The following is a 22,430-nucleotide window of genomic DNA, read 5'->3' as shown; positions in this document are numbered from 1 at the left end:
GTTTATGATGAACATTGAATGTTAATATGTTCTGTTATTAACAGTAGGCCTAACGTTTTTATTTGTTCCTCTATCTGTTTTGTTATTAGGCCTAGATTATGGACAGTGCTGATAATTTAGGCTAAGATGCTGGACGCTTAAAAAGACTGGTCTTTAAAATGCCTCGTCCATATAGACATGTAATTGCCACAGACTTTCAACATTTATAGTTTTTAATTACTTTAGTCGTTTTGATGAGTGGCATTTAAGGGTTTTGTGTGATTTTAAATACATTAACAATTTATCCTACCGAAGCCTGCATGTGTCCGGACGGCCTCAACCTGCATTTATTCACCTGTAGCGGGGAGTTAGCCGGCTTTAGGACCCAGGGTCCGCGATTTTCCTCTCCAGCTGCTGCGGTCTGAAAACTGGCGAAGAGGGAAGATCGAGAGGAGAAACCCAAATTTCACACCGGATTAAATACACTTGAAAACCACACTCTTGCCTGTGCCGAAAGTCACAACTTCGAATTCCCCATCTTGTATTGGTGATTCAAGCTCACTTGGAAATCCAAAGGGAATCCATTTGGGGCGTAAGGTAAGGCGGCGCAATACCATGCGATTACTAATAACAAAGGCGCTACTGGCGAGCGAGGGGGCATTAAAGGGGGCATTGCACAACGCCATGGAGGGCGACTGTCAACTCTCTAAACTTTATACTTTCATACGAGTGTCCTAAACTTCACGCACTGTTACAGAAATATGGCTTGATAGGTTTAGACGCATTGAAAAGGGGGTTACACAATATCCAACAACTATTGGGGGCAGTTCTACTCAAATTTCAGGGTTCCCTAAACGTGTGTCGGAGGTGAACTATATTATTGAGAATTTTAAGACCCAGACGAGAGAAGTAAATACAGCACTGACTGGGAATGAGCTGACTGTGCTTGTTGACTACCGCATGTGACCGCTGATTATTTTCAACGCGTCTGCATCAGACATCGTTGCATCCCACATTCAACCTGTCATCTATAGGTAGGGTACTGGAGAGAAGAATAACGGCGAGGGTTTGGGTGGCTGATCCGCTAGGCTGGGGTAAAATACTACGTAGTCTAATTTGCCATTTCCTCTGCAATTTAGGCTGGCGAAGAGTTTTTTTCGGACAATTAATAGTTGTCTTAGTGCGTAAATGCAATTCTAACATTGGGTTGGACCAACAGGATTGTGTTGCCTAGATGTGGCTTTCTGGTCGCTTTAGTTTATGGGATACATTTGGTCGTTCTAGGCTGAAACACAGATAAGGCCTTGGACCATATTATATAGTGTGCTGTACAACTCGGGCTTAGGCGCTGGACTTTGTAATGTTCTTATGTATCAGGTTCATAAGACTAGGCTATATTAAAAATAGTTTGCTTCAGTCTCCATAACTGAAGTAGCGCCAGCTACTGACTTAAACAAAACGTTCGACAAGTAGCGGGGAGTAGGCTATCCTCGATAATTGGGGAAGCTTCGCGTAGTCGGTCACTGCCGGGATCGCATGCCTCGGTGTGCCTGCCATTTAGCGGTCTCGGGTAAATCTAGTTCCTGCTAACGTTGTGCACGTGAGGTCTGCGGACCAACAAACAGGCGACGGTGCGTTCTCACCTTCAGTTGGAGTCGTAACGTTTGGCCATTTCATTTCGGTGGTTTATGAAAAGACTTGGCAAGGTTTATGAGGCATGCCAGCCATGCTATCGTTGACATGAAATGGATAATATCCACATAGGCTAAAATAGCCTATTTATTCAGCCTTTCGTGTCTGTAAAAGGCATCAACAACCTGCCAAGGAGATGAGCTGTAGACTACTTTACGCTTTCGCTTTATCCACCAAGTCGTTGCATACAAAATCGGCTGTGCACTTAGAAGCCCATTTGGAGAAATAGGTCATCGTTTGGCATGTATAATGGCATGGAATTGTTTATTTTGACAAAGTAATTTCTGCCTTTCTAATGTAGGATAAAAAGTGGTAAAGTTACTCTGTATCTGCCTGCTTGGCAAATACCGTTTGTTCATTACTCTTGTGTTCTCAGCTAAATTGGCCTAGGCCTATATTGACCTCCCGCGTCTTCGTCATGTTCTTTCTTGGTGTAAACAGGGTGTCAAGGTGTGTGAAAACTGTCCCTGTGCAGAGAATCTGGTTGCCTTCCCTTCTCAACCCCACCATTCTATCCCGTTTGACCTTGCACATAGGCTGCCTGAGACTATTTTGTCTGGAATAGAAGGTTTTGCGAAATACAAAAAAGAAAGAAACTGAAATGTGGAAGGTTCATTTATAAATTCACAGCTACCGTATCTAGGCCTACACGGAACACACGTTCTAATGGGAAAACCTTTGTGTTCTTATTGTTGTTTTCATTGCAAACATGCTGCGGACTTGCTGTAGACTTTTACCATGTAGGAATGATAACCACGTCGTGACTATTCACCGTAGGCCTAATGATCTTGGCGCCAGGTGCACATCTCTAACAATCACACACACACAAAATGACAGCTGTATATGTCAAAGTATCAGAAATGGACTGTATAACAGGCTTGTGCCCAGGAAAAGTTGCTTTGCCTTTGGTTTGGACCAGAGTTAAGTATGACAGGGTTGTCCTTGACTTTCATGCCTTGTGAGAATTTATGTAGACCTTGGTACCCTTTTGATTTGGAGTAGTCTATACATATATACATGCTCATGGAAACATCAAATGGCGAGCTTATGGACAGATGATTCACTGTTGGGGTGTGTGTGGTTCAGTGGTTAAAACCTGCTGTGAAAATAAAGGTAAGGTAAATGTGATGCAAACCACTGCCGTGAGGCATGCAGGACCTAAAGGAGGACAGAACAGGACAGGATGAAAGAAGAAATAGAATAAGGGAGTGAAGGTCAGTGTTAAGAGAATATGGGGAGGGGATGAGGGGGTTGAATTGTAAACAGATCATGTAATGGTCAGAAAGTGGTTTTACGATCCAGCTGGCTCACAATGTATTCCTCAAACAATGGATTTGGGCTATACTCACACTTTTGGCCTCTCGTTATAGATTTTCTCATTTGTTTGAAGACTTTTCTGCATTCAGAAGTCATATCCCCAAAAAAGAAAACACGACTTCTAAACAGAATCTTGCTGAATAATATACTCACAAACATAGACTGTCACCCGGGATGTACTAGTCTTCTAAGCACTGGACTTTTCCCCTTTGCCAGTGCTAGTTTAGTAGTCTCTTAGTAGGATCTAGGTTGTAAGTCTGATATCTGCTGATAGTGCACTGTAATGGAAAACATTTTTAATTAAGGCTGATTTGCTGCTTGAAGACCTGTTTCTCAGCCCTTATTGTAAGCAGACTATGTGTGATACTGCATCAATGTCTTACGTCTGGAATATTGAATTGTTGTGGGAGAACCTGAGATATTGAACACCATCCAGGATTTATGCTAAATGACAGGTCCTGAAAGTGCTTCTAATGAGTCCTTCCATCTCCTGACAAGATCTTGTCTTTTGTTTAATTGATCCATCTCTCCATCAATCTAATTTTACAGATATTGTGTACTGTGGTTATATTTACATGGACAAAAGTAACATTTTATTTCACTTGTTATTCATAAGATTGTTCTTCTGAGATCTGAACAGTTATTGAAATGAGATTGTGTTACCAAATCTCACGTGAACATGGGGGAATAGATGCCAACAGTATTAATCAGTTTAAATAGATGACAAAAAGTCAGTGATGTAATAGGGAATTCAGAAAGAGTATACTGTATGTCTTCATACAAGTTAAGTTCAAAGATAGTCTCTTTTTGTGTCGGTTCACTTTGGCACTGAGACTTCAGCATGAGACTTGAGACTTTGGCATCTGTGACTGAATCTGAATCAGTTATGTTTGCCATTTCCTGTTCTAAAGTCCCATTCATGCATAGGTATTGTTCATAATAATTCTTAAAATGACACTGTTTTACACTGTTATTGTGAACCAGTGTGCTTGATCCTTGCATTCCTGGGCACAATAATGGTCCTGAAATCCTGTCCTTGGGTACAAAGTAGATAAATGAATATTATGATTATGTTTAAATGCTCATAAAATGATTTTAAAAATATCTACAATATCAATGTAACAGTGATGTTACACATATGACGTTGAAATGAATGGACTGCTTCACTGTTTGTAGCACTGGTAGTGTCAAATAAAAAAAGATGCCACTGAAAAAAACAACTCTGAAAAACGAACTATGCAGATAGGGCTGCTAACGATATGCTGCTGATATACGTTATGATATGAATGCGCATGACCCTTAACCAGCGTTTGGCCCTAGAAGCTTATAAGTGCTGTGGTTTGTCTGGAGATATAAAGGTATGGTATGTTCAACAACTCTACATTATAGGCTATATATCAAATCACTTTGACATGCGCAAATATCCAGAGTCACCATAAGAGGAGTTTACTGCTTACACGTGTGGCCAATGAGACCGTGGATTATTCATTTGAGTGTTCTTCAAGCAATCATAATTCCCGCTAAGACATTTTTTTGAGAATTTGCAGTGGGGGTTGCCATGGCTTAATGAATTGCTGAAATTTAACAGGCGGCTGCGAGGAATGGTTAGGCCTATTTAAACTTCTCGTCTACTCTTGGGTCATATAGGTCCATGCTTTTGAATGAGGTCACGTTATAAGTCACACAGAAGCCACAATACAACAACAATAAAGGCATCACTAAACCCCAAAGGGAAAAGCAACATGTAGTCAGTTGATGATGCCAGTGAAAAGAACACCAGGGTGATTGCTGTAGGGATATTATCTTTACACTCACCCTGTCCTCGCCTCCGCATGTGGTTAATTACGTTGCAGTGTTTGGACACACCACCTCTACCTCCCTAAACTCTTTTAATGTGTGTGTGTGTGTGTGTGTGTCTGTTTCGGTTTGACCCCGTGGAGAGGTTCACCATACGTTGCGCCTCGCCTATCCGTAAAATAGAAGAGTTTGGATAAGGTACTCTGCTGTCTGTATTTCTTAAACTCCCAAAGCAATTCGTTAAAATGGGATGGTCTATCAAATACTATGTGTATTTTCACTTTGCTACTTAGCTAAGCTTTCTCAGTTTAGCGCACCGTTGCGATCCCCTTTCCCCTTGAGCGGCTGGACTGTAGCATTGCATGCTGGTACCTGCAGTCCCTACTCCTCCCTTCTTATGGTTGCCAGAGCTAGGGCGTGTGTGGTAGTATACTACAAATCCCATTTTGAAAATCCTCCATCTGCCCCTCTCTCCCACCAGACCAGAGACAGATACGGTACGGACTGTCTTGACGAAACCCCCCTGGACTTTCAGAACCGAAAACCGACGAGATTAGTGGACTGCAACGGCTGAGATCCAGAAACGCGAAATTCTCACATCTCCTGATATATGCTTATCATCTGTACGCAGGACGAGTGGGTTGGTGGTTGTTTCTGCAATTTGACATCGTTATCAGGCTCGCTAATTACCTTTTGGAATTATTCAGTGTTGTAGACGAAAGAAATAGCTTCTGGTCTCTGTCGTCTGGGTTTTATTATTTATCAATGCAGAGGCACCATGATGTGGGCCGTTTAGAGACTGTCTTACACATTTTTCGTGTCACACAGTCGGAGACGGCTTGTCTTCACATTGCCCAGCAATGTGTAATGCAGACCGATAGTCGCTTCGGGGAGACTTCGCTGCGCAGGGATCTGAAATTTGTTCGTGTTATTTCAAACATCTATGCTAAGTAAGATCGCATGTTGTTCTCTCTGTGTCGCACGCGTTACAGTTGCTAGTTAATAATAAGTTGAGTGCTGCATTGTTGTTAAACATTCTGTTAGTTTTCTAACACTTCATGAGGGAATGAGCACGAGAGACAGGCAAAGTGCGATGTTTCCTCGTGCGGGCGATGTCAACCTCTTGATATTGTCTGACATTCACTCGTCTTTTCCCTACGAGCTTATTATCAGCAAAAGACGTCATAAAAACTGACCGGCCTCGTGGTGTTATTGACGGATTGAAAAGATGGTTATTGGAGTTTGGAATGTTTGCTCAGGGCTATTTAGCGCTGCGTTGATATTGGCCGACGTTTTGGGGGGAACGTGTCGTGTAGTTTGGCTCATTGTGGTCTTGCGAGTGTGCATCTACGATGTGTTCGATTTGGCAAAGGAAATGCTGTTTGGCAGTCGTCTAGTTCAGATATATCCACTGAAACGCAGAAGAACCTATTCATCACACCTTTCCAGTAGATGTGATCACTGCTGAAACAGTGATTATTTACACCACGTTTGACTGACTGAACATTTCGTTTCACCTGAGAACTGGCGTGCCCTCGTATTGTGTGATACGATTGTTCGCCAGCCCGAACGAGCGAGTGGGCTGGTCGGAGTTTGAGCAAAAACATGGTCACGAAAAAGACCATTTATAATCACCCTATTGGCCTACCCTCACGTCGGAATAATTCTTCCTAATATAGACCACTCGTCTGTCGTCGACCGTGACTGTTTTCTGCATCATCTATCGCAGACTTGTCACTCGGATGCGTCTCCTTTGTGCATATGGGCTTCAGGCTGCGCTGCTGACTGACCGGGAGGGATCGAGCAGCTCCCGTCTGGAAAGCACTTGGGTTTTCTGGATACTCTGGGCATGGATAGGTCTTACTTCGGTAGCGTTAACCTCTAGCCTATACTTTCGTATAGACAAACGAGGACTCTGATACATATAGGCTAGGAATGTATTGAACACCAATATGATTATAGGATAATCCATTTGATTACCCGAAAAAAATAAATGATGCATTTCTCCAGTGGATCAACTTACGTACCCGAAGTAGCTGAATCTGCTGTACGGTATTATTAGAGTTGCATTCTATGGACTATTATGCATTAGGTAACCTATAAGTCTAATGATATTCTGCCTAGTTATCCAACGGGTCAGTTTGATGAGTAGTGGCTCTTCCCCCGGCATAGTCCATCACGGGAAGACATAATTATCCAGAGGGGAAACATTCTCTCTCTCACACACACACGCACACGCCACACTGCCAGAGAATGTACATTTTTGGGGCTCTGGGAAAACGTTGCCAAAATTGCCAACTATGTAGGCTAGTGTTTCCATATCAAGAGGGGACGCACGGGCTCTCGCGAACTAATTGCTAGGGCTGGTCATCGTCAGATGCACAGATCACTCTCTCTCTCTTGTTTAGTGAATGTTTTTATTTTGTCTGGTGTGTTGTTCAACGATCTTGGTGATTAGTGGTCAATATTGAGGTATCTTTTTCTATGCCATTCTGCAGATTCCCATGTTCCAGTTATCACTTCAGTTATGCTATATGGACGTAGAAGACCACAGTAGTGTGAACTATATCGTATTTTAGTCCACCTTTATAAACAAACGTGCCTAATTGGCCCTGCAATTAACCCCCCCAAAAGGCGGGGTCTTCCAAGGATGAGTTGAGCGGGCTGTAGCGGTTGCTCTCTCCTGCTCTCTCTCTCGCGCTCGCTCTCTGATCGCCACAATAAAGATGGGTTTTGCTGTTGGTGCTTTGTCAAGAATGTTGTTGTCTGTAGTGGTATCGAAGCAACTAGCAAAGTGCTGTTCCTGTATCCCTTCCCAAAAGCTTCTCCGCTCTTTTCAAGTAATCTCCTGTATCGCCCTGTTTGGCCCTCCTTCGGTAGTTCTGTGAATGAGGCTGTGGCCACTCCTTCCCTCTCTACATGTGTAGGATGAGCAAGGTCACTGACTGATCACAGATGTAAACCCACCTCCACCCACCTTCCTCCAGCGTTGGGCTGTCAGAGGCATGGTCAGGGTCAGACGAAAGAGGCGAAGGGAGAGCACACAAGCAGAGGAGGAACAGATTCTTGTCTGGAGTCAAGCTTGAAATTATGTACTGGGACAAGGTTTCTGCCTTAGCACTGGTTTGGGTTGCAGAAGGTTGCACAGGCTTGTTAAATTAGTTTTGTTTAATCCTTGTAAGGTGTTCATATTTTTGTTACTCAGCCAATGTTCCCAGGTCTGCTGGACCCACTACATTATTAGGCTTTTAAAGCAATACAGCCATAATCATTTATGTAAAAATACTTATCAGATGTTTATTTTAGTTCCATTACCAATGTAATATAGACATCATTTATGGTTCATATTTGCCATTTACCCCTGTGAGCTCACATTTTTGATCATATGAATGATTTTTGTTTATTTTTTTTGGTGAGAAAATTAGGAAATTCAATTATAAACAAGGTAAAAAATAGAAACAATATTTTTCATCATTGATGCTTATTTCTTAGAATTTAATCAGAACAGGTGCAAGTGCTTTAAATGTAATGATTTTGTAACTTTGAGTGGGAATAGCAGATGCAGAAAGACAAAATTTCCGCACACAGAGACCTACACTCAGACATGCACACACACACACAAACACACAGCAGGCCCAGTTAGGAGGTGGACATAGTTGAGGTACATAGCACCTACAATTATTGCACTCGGGTCCAGCAGACCCAAACACCACATATGTAATAGTTATGTGTGTGTGGGGGGGGGGGGATACGGTGTGCAGTCATTAAAAACAGTTATTTTGTATGTTGACAGAAAATGATACAAGACCAATGAGTCTGAGTTTAAAGAAATAATAAATAGCATAATTTGTCCCACAGTCCCCCAATGCGTGCGTTACAAGGGTTAAGATCAACAGATAGTTTTTTTTTTTTTTTATGTGCCACATCTTACGCTGAAACGAGGCAGTGACAAAGTCACTGGTTAGAGAACTGTCACATATGACTTTCTGTTTGGTTGTGGTCGCCTAATCTTTCCTGCTGATTTCTGAAAATCCCTCTTGGTGGTGTTTCAAGTATGTTATGTATAGTCCACAGTAGGCTATGTGTGAGGGATACTAAAATGTATTGTAGGAAGATGCTGTCTTAACCTTGGTTCTGCTTCTCTCTAAGACATATGTTGCTCGCAGTCCGTCCATTCCTGTACTGAAGTGCAACATTTAGGAAATTGTGACATTTATTGTAAGGAACCATTTCTCACTCACAGGAAGTTTGGTAGTCATAACAAGTATTGCTTGTTACACATGGTAGAAATGAAATCCCACAATGCTTCTGCAATTCAGTAATGCCCCTTAATATTTTTTTTGTCAGTATTTTAACAAACATTCTGTGTAAAAATCTAAGTCCAAAAATGGAAGTGAAAATTGTGGAAAAATTGTGTTTCAGCTATGTGACAGCCATAACAGTGTGCTATCAAAACATACACAACCTATCTTAAGCTCTAGGGTTATTCCTCTCTTTCTTTTAGAACTTAAGGCTTCTCTGACTTATGTAGGCCTACTTTCTTCACTGGGTAGTACTCTTCCCCCTTGGGCATACGGTCAGCTACCGCTAGTCATACCCTTGAAGAAAATATGCAATTTAGTGAATGAAGGAACTGAAGAATGTCAAAAGAAATAGGTCCTTTGGCTAGAAACATTATTTTGTTTTGTGTTTGTCCATACCTCATGACATCACGATTACAGAATTAGTTGTAGGGCTGTAAATCAATTCCATCCAATCCATCCAATCATTCATTCGAGTTAATTAATCTTTGTACATGTTTATGTATTATGATCTAATTGTGTTGACAATACAAGCCATCCCAATAAAGCAAGAAGAATCCAATTATAAACATCTTCCTGCTTTTATGTACTGTCCAGGCTTGTTGTCTCTACTACTTTCAATATGACAATGATCTCAGATTTGATAGAGTAAGATTTCATCATTTTAGGCTGTAGTCTTATGATTTTTCAGGATTATTAATGTATTTTTCAGGATTATTCATTTATTTTTCAGTGCCTGGCTCTATACGCAGAGGACCTTTCACTTCAGTTTGCACTTGAAGTCTCACCACCCTTGAGGAATGCAGTGTTAAAAGAACGCATATGCAGGTACATTTATTCATTTGCACAATTAATGGGTTGTTTTTATCTTCTATTACGAGACCACATGATCAACTCCATTGAAATATAAACAGAATTTCCTAAATATATCATTTGTATTAAATTAGTTTTAAATTATCACTGCATCACTGTGCTGTGTAATGGGAAATATTATTGTTCTATCATGCTTGGGGCACTTGTAAAAATAACACTAACTAGCATATTATCCATGGGGGGAAAAACAGCAGTTCATCCGACAGCTCTGTTTATGTCTACAGGTGGATCCCTCTCCAATGAATATAGGGGATGGAGGTACAGTGAGCCGAGAGAGCGGAGCTCCAGCCAGGGCATCCGGGACCATGGTGGGCAACCCCCCGCAGACACTTCCCCCCGAGCTCCGAGGAGACGTACCGCACAGCCAGCAGGGAAAGCTGAGGACCGCCCCCGACTGCAAGACACCGGACGCGTGTTCGGAGGCCACTCACTCCAACTACTGCTCTGACGCCCTTCCCCCGTCCCAGAAGGGTCATCATACTCCAGTTCCGGGCCCCCCGGCCATGAATTCCACTTTACACGAGAGAGCGGAGTGCCACAAGGCCAAGGCCGACGGCAGCGCCGGGGTCTACCCTGCTCACCCGTGGACTGGCGGGAAAAAGGCTGGCGTGGAGGGCCCTGTGAATGCAAGTCATGGGGCAATGGGCATGAATAAGAAGAACTGTGCTCCAGGCCCCTCGGTCATTAGCCTCCCCCCTGGCTTCCAGTGTTCCACGCTGTTCCTTTCCTCCACCAACTTCCCCTCTCCACTCTGTAAGATCACCCTGCCTCCGGGCACCGGGCAGATCGCTGCACTGAGAAAGGCCACGGCCAGCCAGTTCCAGAAGGTACCCGAGGGTGCCCAGCAAACCCCACCGAACGCCCAGAGCCCGGGCGTGGCCCCTCTGCTGCACACGTACCCATACCACTTCCAAGCAGGGCGAGGCCCCGCTTCCGAAAAGAGACCCCCCTCGACAAAGCTCCGATGCGACGCGTCCAGCAGCAAAAACTCTAAGCTGGGGATAGAGCAAAAGACTCCCGCTGCTTCTGCAGTGTCCCCCAGCATCACCGTCCCAATTCAGCCCCAACCGCCCTCTCCCGCACCCCCAACGCGCTTCACTATCTCCCCCTCGGCTGCCATCTGTTGCAGCCCTGCACTGGCCAATGTTACCACTCCTAAGTTACTGAACCTCATGGACAAAGGTCCACCTTACCGCAGTGCTGATAAGACACCATTAGCGTATTTGAAACTGAAGTCTCCATCCGCCACAGAGGAGCACTCTGTTGGATGCTCTATCGAGGAGAGGGATGTACCTCTGGATCTGTCCTCCAAGTCCAAACGACAGAAGAGCAACACCAGTGAACTCCAGAGCAACCCCACGCCTGCCACAGAGCATCGCCCAACTGAGGGTAATCAAAAGAATGTCCCAAATACTCTGAAAAGGACCCAGGCCACTGGTTTTGCTTCAGCTCCATATTCCATTTTGCCGGACACCCAGAGAAATGGCTCTAATCCAAAGCCCCCTTCATCCAAGCTGTTCAACCATCAAACACTTGAGCCAGCAACATCCTGGTCCAAACATTCAACCATCAGCACCATCCCCGGGACCTATGTTGGTGTTGCTAGTCCAATTCTAGCTTCAACTCTACGCAGCAAAGACGGTAAAGGGGCAGCTTTTGTGGAAGACCTCCAAAGTTTCGCTAAGCAGGAGACCATCTCCATTGTGGACCAAGGGGAGCAGCTTTCCTCTCTTGGGAAGGAGCCGCCATTTGCGGCGAAAAGCTCCCAGCACAGCAAAAGCGTCAAACTCCCAAACAGCACTAGCTCTGTTGGAGCACAGGCGTATCCCTCCAAGGACACTCTCCCCACGGGCCTGCCACCTCCGGCCAACTCGCACCTCCATCGGAAGGGTGCCAGCGGCAAGGCCCCAATCTCGTACCCTCCCGCTGGCATCAAGCCGCTGTGGGAAAAACCTGCTGTGCTCCCTCAGGGGACATCGGTCCAGCGAAAGGCCGTCCAGGGAAGTCCCAAAACCAAGGCGGCAGCTAGCTGCGAGGGAACAGTGTTCCACCCTCCTCCCAAGCTGGAAGATGAGAAGTGGGGGATAAATAACAAGTCTCCTCTGTCGAACTTGGAGTCCATAGTCAAGCAAAAGGCCCTGGAGACCACAGCTCTCACTGGTGAGACGTACTGTGGACTGTCCTCTGTTGGGTCCCGGAGACCAGAGATAACAAGCCCTCTCACGGGGTGCCAGAACTCTCCGCTGCAGCCGCCAGCCCCTGTTGGAATCCCACCTTTCCGATCAGTGGAGAGGAGGGACTCAAAGCCGGAGAGAACCTCCTTTACAGGGGAGCCCATGCAAACCAGCAAACGCCCAGAGAAACTGCTCGCTGCAGGGCAGAGAGAGAATAGTATGGACAGGCGTGGGAAGTCGGAGGAGAGCAAGGCGAGCAAGGAAAGCGAAGCACCCAGCAAAAATTCCTGGTCGAACCAATTGTCCAGTGGTGACAGTCAGGGCAGCAGGGAGGAGACGGAGAAAGATGTAACTGAGAAAAGAGCAGCGGAGATTGAGAAAGAGGAGAAGTCAGCAGCCCAGAAGGAGCCCTCATCACAAATAAAGGTCGAGGGCATCGCACTGTCCATGCTTCAGGGTCAAACTGCCGTGGAGACAAAGGTGGAGAGGAGAACTAACGGCACCAAAGAAGCCTCCGCTTTCAGTGACCGAGGCACCGCGGACAAACAGAAGGCCAGTCCGAAAAAGGCAGGGAAGGAGAAAGCAACACTAGAGAGGCCGAAGAAAACCCCTCCTAAGAGACCACTGGACAAGCACAGCCCTAATGCGAAGCAAGGGAGTCTCCTCAAGAAGGTGAGTTCTGCTTGTTAAATGTTTCTGCAAGCTTTGTAAACTTGGATGAGTTTTTGCATGCCTTTTCAAAAGAACAACTGGATGACTGTGACCACCTGTGTGTGTCATTTTGGTGTTTTCTTTGAACGATAAATAAGATTGCAATGACAAAATTGTTCATTGTGAGTGTTTTCACAATAGTAAATTGAAGTCAAAATATTTTCAATTATTGAAAGAAGTTTATCTGCTCTAGGGAAAAAATCTTCAACTTCTTTTGACTATTGGAAATATTTCAATATTGTTTATTTTAATTGTTATTTAATTATGTGTACATTTGGGTAAAGCAACATATAAGATGATTAATAAATGTACATAACAGGGGCATTTATGGCTATGTTTAAATTATTTTATTATCATTGCAAGGCAGTTCGGTTTAGTTGATTACAGGCATAATAGTTTTGTATAAGAGTATATTTTGATATAATTATAATACCCAGTGAGTTTACTAAGGGAAAGATAAAATATTGATCCTTGTGAAATTCTGCAGGATATTGAAATGTTTTTGAATTTGTCATTTAGGCAGCATTGTTTATACACTTGTACCCTTAACCAGGCCAACAACCTTCCTCCATTTGGACGACAAAACATATATGAAATAAAATATATATATATATATATATATATAACTCTGCAGCAAATCTTTGCTTTCTTTTGACACATTTTCTGTGGTTTACACATGAGAAAAGAAAGTAGTGGATTGTTGGTTGAGTGGATTAAGTGCTTGTATAGATCTCCACATTAAAAGTATAGGCATATGAGTGCATCCACCTGCTGTAGCCTGTCTTTGCGTGTGTGTGTTGCTGCCACAGAGAAAGGTGTCGCCCGCAGCACCAGACCAGGGCCTTGAGAAGGAGGCGTCCGCCCCACAGCCAAAGGAGGGGACGAAGCGGCGTAAGGGGAAGATTGCTGACCCTACCTTGGCACCAGAGACCCCCGGACCAGCTTCCAGCAAAGCAGGTAACTCAGTTAGTCACTCCGAGACTCGCTCAGTCATGGCTTACTCATCATGTCTAAATAAACATGGCCCAGAAATACAGAGTCCAGAAATGTGGAGATCTAGAAGAGCTGGGATTCCACAAAATGTATATCCACAATCACACATTCTACATTTTTTTACATTGAATTATTATTTTTATTATTATTATTTTGTTTTGTCCAAAATGCTGTGCAGATGATGTAGCTACTGAAGCTCTACCAGACATGGGCAGTATTTCAATTATATGTATTTAAAATACGTATTTAATTACTTTAGCGTATTTTGTAATTTGTATTTTGCAGGATTGGAAAAACTCAAATGTAGTTTGTAACAAAATACTTTGAGGGATTGTATTTGAGTATTTCAACTACTTAAATACTTCTCAAATAAGCCAAAATGTCATCACTCAATTAAATATACTACCCGCTATAACCATGGCAATAGGCAATGCTTATCATAAAGCCAAAGGCCAGAATCTTGGTGAATCTGGTTTTAAGAATAGGCTGGGTGCCTGGAGATATCCTTTGGGCAATTCCCTATATTTAACTGTAAAGTTGACCTAAACATTTCATTACCTTTTTGGAAGAAAAGCATGAAATGTTTACCCATTTTCCATTTTCCTTGCTGTGGTATGCCACATTGTGACCAACTTAAAGGTGTTAGATCCAACTTTCTTCTATTACGATCCCCTCTGAACATGTGTAAAGTTGAAAAAAATGAAAAGAAAAGTCAATTGTGGGAGCCAAAATGGTCAACTTTATCACCCTTCTGTAAGGACAACATGGGGTGTAAACCCAATTTGTTTGTTTATGTCATTTTTTGTCACCCTGTAGACAACTTAAAGCCCCTTAGAACCCTTTAAAACATGTCAGGAAGTTGAAAGAAATTAAAAAAGTAACTAGGAGCTTGAATTGTCAGCTGTGTTAAGTGCTACAAGACTAAAATTTGAAATAAGATACTGAGGGAGAATATTAGGACCACGGCCTTTGACCCCATGACCTTGAGTACCTAATAGCTGATGTTCATTCTTACTACAGGACAGTATTAAAACTTGGATTTGACATGAGGATTTATGTAAAAGGAGTAACATCCGCTGAAGTGTCCTGATAATGCAGAAATAATGGAGGAGACGGAGACTAAGACCTCCCGGAGTGGAATTCTCTCCCAAGTTAATTAATTCCGTATATATTGGGACATCTTATAGGTTGTTATTCTGTTTATCCCCCATGTTGCCAGCAGGCATGCATTTATAGCACAACAAGGGAAATGTAGTTCAGTTTAAAAAGAGGCCGACCTGTTCAATTTGTTGTACTACTTTCATTGGTTACGGAAAATGATGGTGGGTAGTTTGCTTTGTTACAGTTGATACCACTGTTGCGAAGCCTCCTTGTCAGTTCAATCATTGTTTACATTGATATGGGATGGTGATTACATTTTTTACCAGATCTACTTCATAGGTGCCCCAATGTACAGAATTAATAGCCGCTGCCAGCCAATCAAAAATAGTATTTCTTGTCTCTTGGGGATACATTTTCAATAATATGCCTTGTTAGTAAACCATGATTATTTTGTGGGTATTTTTGCATTTCCAAATGACTAATTACTTGTATTTTAATTAAATACATTTTTCACATCAGTATTTTGTATTTTATTTTGTTACATTTCATGAGCCAGTATTTGTAATTTGTAACAAAATAGTTTTTGATGTATTTGTGCCACCTCTGAGCTCTGCTAGGGTTGTAACGATTTAGGGAAAATATCTAATTGTGATTTTTTTTCTGACTGATAATGTGATTGTGATTTGATTTGCGATATAATACATTCCTTGACTCCTTTGCCTCTTCCACTCACTACTTCTGCTAGCCTCTTTTTGCCGCACATTTGTCATACCGTGGTGCCTGTGGTGCTTTGTCAAGTTGGTACATGCTCGTTGTGTTGCTTCAGGAGGTCGCAACTGCTTGACTGTAGGATCTTGCATAGTTGCTTTGTCTGCTTGTTATCACTCCTGGTAAACCCAAAATACTCGCAAATAAACATTGTTGCAAAGCTGACAATTAAATGCAGCCTTTGTGATTTGCAAAGTACTTAACGCTAATACAGAAGTGGCGGTTGCAAAAAAGAGAGATTTTCAGATGTTTCTTGTAAAGGATTCAGCAGAGGAATCTTTTCCGCAACCATACAACCAAAAAAAGGTGTCAGGGTTGAGACTTGACTTTACCTTGATGTGTGGATTAAATAAAAAGTGCAATAGTAGTGAAGCCTGTTTGTAGGAATAACCAGAGAGGCATTGGTTAGAGCTCCTGTGGTGTTTTTGTCCTACAGATGCTGAGAGCACCCCTGCTACCGGTTCCAGGGGCCCCACAGATAATCAGGCATCCCACAACAGCCCCAGCCGGCCAGGCAAGGAGACGCCCGCCTCCCTTGACACCCCCAGCTCCAGGCCGAGGAGGGGCAGACGCCGCTCGGAGGAGATGCTACAAAGCGACTGGGGCTTTGCCGCCACGTCTCCTCCCCCTCCTCCTCCTCCTCCTCCTCATCCACCACCCGCAGAACCCCCCAGCGGCACACCTCCGCCCCCGGCTAGCACTCCTGCGGTCCCCGTGCGCAGACCCCGGGGCAGGCCGCGGCTCAACCCCCTGCCGGAGGACGCCGAGCTGGGGAAGGCCAGGCCGACACCGTCCGCCGAGGCAGAGACACCCGCCATGAAGAAAAGACGGAGATGCAGAAATAGGAAGTACCAGAATGGGGAGTACATCACGGACAAGCACAAGGCCGTGGATGGTGAGAGGGAAGAGCGGTACACCTCAACCAGGCAGAGCGCTCGAATGGGAACAGGTAGGCGCATTCTCCTCAGTCGCCTCAATAATTTAAATGAAGTTTGAAATGGATTTCGGGGCAGTGATTAGGCATTACTGTGGATTAATTATACGGCATATTTGAAAACTTAAGAGTTGGATCCATCTGGAAATAAATGAAAGTGCTCTTGGCATGAAATGTCATGTGTATCAAAGGTTGCCTATTGGGCTGTGGAAATGGACTATAAAAGCACTGAAGAATATGTTTCTATGGAAAGGAAACATGTTTATATCCATCATTTTGTCAGTATCCATTAGTTAGATAGTGACCCCTACAGATGCAGTGTCTTGTGTGCGTCTTGAGTTTTTCTTTCTCGTTCAATGTGGCATTCATTTTTTTCCTGAGGGGAAACATTGTATCCCTGATTACTCCTGAGCCCTTTGGGCCTTGTTGCTTTGTTACCTGTGGTGACTGGTGTTCTGTGCGGTCACAGATGCGAGGACTGGCATGTACCCGCGCCTCAGCGCCACGCTGACCCGCCGATCGCCGAGCCCGGACCTCAGTCCCCGGAGACCTTTGTTCACACGCTCCGGTTCCATCCGGCGCCAGGACGGCCAAAGCCCCGTGGACTCCACGGACAAGCCGGCGGGGAAGAGGAAGTTCAAGAGCAAGCATTTAATCACGGACTCCGAAGACCAGAAGAAGGTGAGAACTTGGCGAAGGCAGTTAATCGTTCATCCCCCAATTTCAGCCAGTTAGCGTCTCGATCCTGTGTGTGTGAGGGGTGGGCCGATGGTTGACACAGTTGGTCCTGTGCTGCCCCCTTGTGGCTTAAATAATCACTGCATGATGGTGGATTTATTCCTCTTGCCCTCTTCCACAAGAGGCAGGCCGCTTGCGTGCCAACCCTCTTTTATGATGACGCATGCTCTGCTCATGCTCATGCACATTTTTTTGTTATTCGTTCTTTCCCCCCCCCCCCTAACCCCGCCCTCTCTCTCCCCTTTTCTTAGCTGAAGACCAAACGCGGAAGCTTGGGCAAGGACGAGGAGAGCCCTGTGGCTAAGAAGCCGGGGGGCACTTTGGCCTCTCCCAAGGGGCTGCCCTCGCCGGTGCCCGTCAGGAAAGGCCCCTCGGGGAGGGGAGGAGTGGCTCCTGAGTCGCCCCCAGGTCGCCCCGTTCCCCCCGAGGTCCGACGGCTGATTGTCAATAAAAACGCTGGGGAGACTTTGCTTCAAAGGGCTGCCCGCCTAGGGTACCAGGTACGTCTCTGCCAGCTCTCCCACCACTCTTTGCATATTTCATACACCCGCAGTCTTCCCCCACCATCCGATTAAGATAGTGAAATGGTCGTCACTTTTCATCGTGTGCAGCACTTTCAGGAACCCTGTTCTCTGCTTTTTACTGTAGGATGTGGTTCTTTACTGCCTGGAGAAAGACGCACAAGAGGTCAATCGCCGCGACAACGCCGGGTACACAGCACTCCATGAGGCGTGCGCCCGTGGCTGGACACACATAGTGCAGCTGCTCCTGGAGCACGGGGCCGACGTCAACTGCAGCGCGCAGGACGGCACACGGTGAGGAGTAGGGGCCACAGGACAGTGGTCATCCTAAAGCTGTCCGTGCGACTCTGACTATGTTGTGTTGGATAGTGAAAACATAACTGGGTTCGTTCCACATTTTTGATTGACATGAGTTCTGTATACAGTTGAAGCTGTGTGAAATCAGGTTTGTGTTGTGTAGTCATCATGACCCAGTTTCTTATGGTTCTGCTGCATAGCCGTGTGGTGGCAGGTTGTTGAAATTCATGTATTTCAACCAAGTATGTAGTAGAAACAACAGAGGATTTCGGGTGTGTTGAAAGTGTATTTGCTGTCAGTAAACCCCAAGCTTGAAGGACATACGCTACGTGTGTTTCTTTGTAGGCCGATTCATGATGCGGTGGCGGCCGATAACCTCCCTGCTGCGTGGATTCTGCTTCACCACGGGGCTGACCCCACTCTGGCCACCTACTCTGGACAGACTGTGGTCAAGCTGGCCCAGAGCCCAACAATGAAGAGCTTTCTCAAAGGTGCCAGGATTCAACATGTTGCTTGATTCTGATGTTGTGGCTTATGAAAGTCTGTCACTTCTGTTCAAAGAACACTGACAGTAAAAACTAAATTAACTTGATACCCATACAAAATACAGGAAGTGCTATTTCACTTTTCTTTGTATTTAAAAACAGGGAAACATCATAATACTTTATATATGTGTTATGCAGTGCTTTTTAGATTAGGTTAAATTTGCTCTACACTAGGCAGTATTGCCCAGGTTCTAGTCAAGTATTGTGTTGAAAATGTTCACTTACCTTTTTAATATCAACATACGACATGTACCTCATCAAGGTATATCTGTAAATACTGTAGCAATGTGTTAATAGTTTTTGCTCTCCTGGAATTGCCTTGTGGAGTTTTTGAGATGGGGCTATGTAGCTGCTTTGAGGTCGTTAACCTTGAGTTTGCTCTCTCTCTGCAGAGTATTTCACTGACTTGGAGGGACGCACTGACCAGGACCCCAGCCTTCCGTGGGAGTTCTACAGCAGCGCGGTGTTCGGTGAGAGCCTACTGCTCTTATTATTTCATTCCACCTCGGGGATGACACCTATCCGCTTAATCCCTGTCACTGCACAGGCTGTCACGAGATTAAACCGCCGACATTTTCATTATGTGTCATTTGATATAATACCGTGACATTTGCTGTGTCTCCATCTTAGCATTGACCACGTTTCCTCATGGAAGGAATAGCCTATTAAAATAGGACCTTCATGCACACATGAAGGGTATATTTCAAATGAACATGCTTTCTGTCCAGATTGAATTTCTCTGAAACCTTTTCGGTGAATTGATTGAAAAGAATGTGAACCATCCACTAGGGGGAGTGTCATGCACATTGAAAACCTGAGGTGTGATTTTCCGTAATCCACTGGGTGATGTGGTCTCCCTCTCATCTTGCCTTGCCAGAAACGGACGAGGACCCGTGCTGGGACTTTCTATTGTCCGGGCCTGATGAGGACGACGGTGGGTCGGAGTCCGGCCAAGACAAGGATTCGGATGCCGACTGCTTGTTGTTTGAGTTCTCCTCCGAGCCACTCTTGCCCTGTTACCACGTTCAAGTAGCATTGACACAAGGGTGAGTCCCCCAGCTAATCATTATTTAAGCTGTTTGTGTGGACTTTTAGGATCAGTTTCTCTGGTAAACATAAATATACACTCTAAAAGTCTTGAGTAACATGTCTTACCTCCAACAACAATGAACACACTTTTTTTTCCCTCTCAGAGGTTTTCAATAGTAAAAATTACTACTTTATATGCAGTCTCCAAAATAACATGATATACTTGCACAAAAGTATACTAATATGTTGAGTATGAATGAATGTGAACTTTGACCCACGCAGGTTCTGCAACTGGTTCCTGTTGTCTGACGTCCTGAAACGGCTAAAGATGTCGGCTCGGATCTTCCGGGCGCGCTATCCGCACTTGGAGGTGGCGAGCATCCCCAAGGTGGAGCTGAAGAAGCAGGTGTCCATCAGCCAGACCAACTCACCGCCCACGGAGCTGCATGCGGACGAGGAAGACGAGGAGAAGGAGGAGGAGCAGGAGGAGGAAGAGGAGGAAGGAGATGAGACAGGCGTGCTGGTGGATCTTGTGCGCTGCGTGCCTGAGCTACAGGGACTGTTAGGCTCCTCCATCCAGCTCCTCCGAGCAGATGACGAGGACGATGAGGAGGAGGAAGAGGAGGAGAAGAAGAAGAAGACGAAGAAAAAGGAGAGGGAGAGATCCGAGGAAGAGCGTGATAGGAGGAAGAGGAGGAGTGATGGCAACAGACTATGTAGCCGGTAGCTGTACCTCTCACCCCCCCACTCCCCCCCCCGCCCCAGCTGAACCCAAACCTGAACGGAATCTAAACCTTTAACCCAAACCCTGCCAGAGCTCGACCTCACTCCCCAGGCTTCTCCAGAGAGCACTAGATCAAAATGAACCTGTGACAGAAGTGCCGTCCGTTATTGTGACCTTGGGAAAAGACGAGTTTATCCCATGTCGGGTCAGGGTGTGTGTGTGTGTGTGTGTGTGTGTGTGTGTGTGTGTGTAGGGAGGGGGTGGGTGGGTTATACTATGGCAACCAGTTTCCTGTTAACCAGTACCAGCACTTTCTACGTTTCAGCTTCTCCAGAGGAGACCTTGTTTGTTTTTGGTTTGTTTTGTTTTTTCACAGGCTCGCTGTTGACCTTTGACCTCTGTATTGTAAAACGCAGAGGTCACTGGCCAGTGATGTCACTTCTTACGGTAATGCCACTGAGGGACTGATGATGGGGGAGGAATGGGTAGTGTTGGGGAGCAACTTTCAGGTTACCTCCTGTGGGTGATTTTTCATGCCCTGACAATTGAAACACCAACTCGCGGTTTTATGATAATCCATAGGTGTACTTGTAAATATATACTGTATGTATATCTTGCCAGCAGGGTGAACATATGGTTGTAATGTATGCTTGATATTTGTTTTGCAGGGGGTTGTTTTTGTTTTCAGACGGTGGGGTTTTTCTTTCTTCCAGGGAGATAATCCAAGGCTTTTTTTGTTGTGATTTTTCCCCCTTCTTTAATTGGTGAACTCTTGTGTGCAGCTAAGAAGCTTACTTTCAGCTCACTGTGGCAAAAGGGCCACTGAGCCAGATGGCTGACGGTAAACCTGTGTGAACCCCAGCGTTCAGCCGGGAAGGCCCTGGGAGAGAGAAGACAGCCACGCATCACCTCATCTGAAATCAAAATGGCCTCCTCCAGCACCCCCCACCCCTCCCTACCCTCTTACTGAGGTGACTGGAATGAAAAAGTATTGTGGCGCTTTGTACCTGACTGCCGTGCTTCTAAATTTGGTCCTGTACAACATTTTTTTTTTTTTTTTTTTTTTTTTTAAAAGCGATTCTGCAGGCTTGTGTTGATTTGAGGAGAGAAGGATGGAGCTATTCGACCTCACCTTGATGCCCACAATAAGCACTTTGTGTCTTAAACATCTACGAGGGCTGATTTAAGAGATGACAAAGGAAGTGCTGGCTCTTCTGCTTTCACTAATGCAGTAATTTTGAAATCGTTGACAATAAGACAGGACGCCATTTTCTTTTTATTACTGGAGATGAAGTGGGGCATCGGACAGTTAAGATGAGACTCATGTTCTTCTTCCTGTCTCCGCTTCCCTGTGTCATGGCCTGAGTCATACAACACTAATTTTTAGTTGACACTGAGCATGGTCTTTTATTTCCTTCTCTCCTCATTTTGTTTGCCGTGCATTTACGTGATAATCGTTTTTGAATCATGCCATTATGCCAGTATTTTGGGCTCCTACAAAAATCTGGTGGAACAAATAAATATGAAGGTTTATGAGCTTGAATAACTAGATTCCAGGACCTGGGGTGATTGTCATCCTTTAATTTTGATGTTATTGACCTCATGAAATGGACTTGTGGTTGGTGATTATTTTTCAGTCTGTTTGATTCTCCCAGACCCCCCTCCCCACTTCCAGTCAAAAATAAAACAAAACAAAAAATTCAGTCAACACTGAAACCTGCACTTTGCTCCACTGCAACACTATCAAGAGGGTCGGAAAACAACAGCTATCCCTCTCCAGTCTCCCCTTCCAACCCACCCCTCCCCAGTTGGCGAACAGGCTCCAGAAAAATGGAGTGTGTGTGTAATGTTTTTTGTGTTCTTTACACTGTTAAATTGTCATTTGTGCTTAATTTAATAGTCATTAATATATTTGACCTTTTTGTGTATTTGAAAA

The 22,430-nt window shown here is 44.7% G+C and overlaps 1 protein-coding gene across 4 annotated transcripts; it reads left to right on the top strand.

The window, feature by feature from the left end:
- Positions 1-319: 319 nt before the first annotated feature.
- On the top strand, positions 320-22,202 carry bcorl1 (BCL6 corepressor-like 1). 4 transcript variants are annotated; one of them, XM_042074644.1, is made up of 13 exons: positions 320-576; positions 5,267-5,421; positions 9,820-9,914; positions 10,184-12,805; positions 13,654-13,801; positions 16,143-16,655; positions 17,110-17,321; positions 17,630-17,878; positions 18,027-18,193; positions 18,542-18,687; positions 19,134-19,211; positions 19,619-19,787; positions 20,053-22,202. In XM_042074644.1, exons 3-13 carry the CDS (start codon positions 9,909-9,911, stop codon positions 20,495-20,497), a joined length of 4,755 nt encoding a protein of 1,584 aa, XP_041930578.1. In that variant the 5' UTR covers positions 320-576; positions 5,267-5,421; positions 9,820-9,908; the 3' UTR covers positions 20,498-22,202. The 4 variants fall into 4 exon arrangements, with proteins under 4 accessions (XP_041930578.1, XP_041930577.1, XP_041930576.1 ...); XM_042074643.1 differs by having other exon boundaries at positions 5,267-5,425; XM_042074642.1 differs by lacking the exon at positions 5,267-5,421.
- Positions 22,203-22,430: the final 228 nt, after the last annotated feature.

This window comes from Alosa sapidissima, chromosome 20, assembly GCF_018492685.1.
Source record: "Alosa sapidissima isolate fAloSap1 chromosome 20, fAloSap1.pri, whole genome shotgun sequence".
Taxonomy (NCBI): Eukaryota; Metazoa; Chordata; class Actinopteri; order Clupeiformes; family Clupeidae; genus Alosa; species Alosa sapidissima.
The sequence above is the reverse complement of the archived record's forward strand: the minus strand, read 5'-3'. Positions and strand labels throughout refer to the sequence as shown.

Excerpts from the sequence above, each read along its gene's own strand:
- bcorl1 (XM_042074642.1), top strand. Across the intron at positions 17,879-18,026 it reads CTGCCCGCCTAGGGTACCAG|GATGTGGTTCTTTACTGCCT; the intron begins GTACGTCTCTGC and ends TTTTTACTGTAG. Across the intron at positions 18,194-18,541 it reads AGCGCGCAGGACGGCACACG|GCCGATTCATGATGCGGTGG; the intron begins GTGAGGAGTAGG and ends GTTTCTTTGTAG.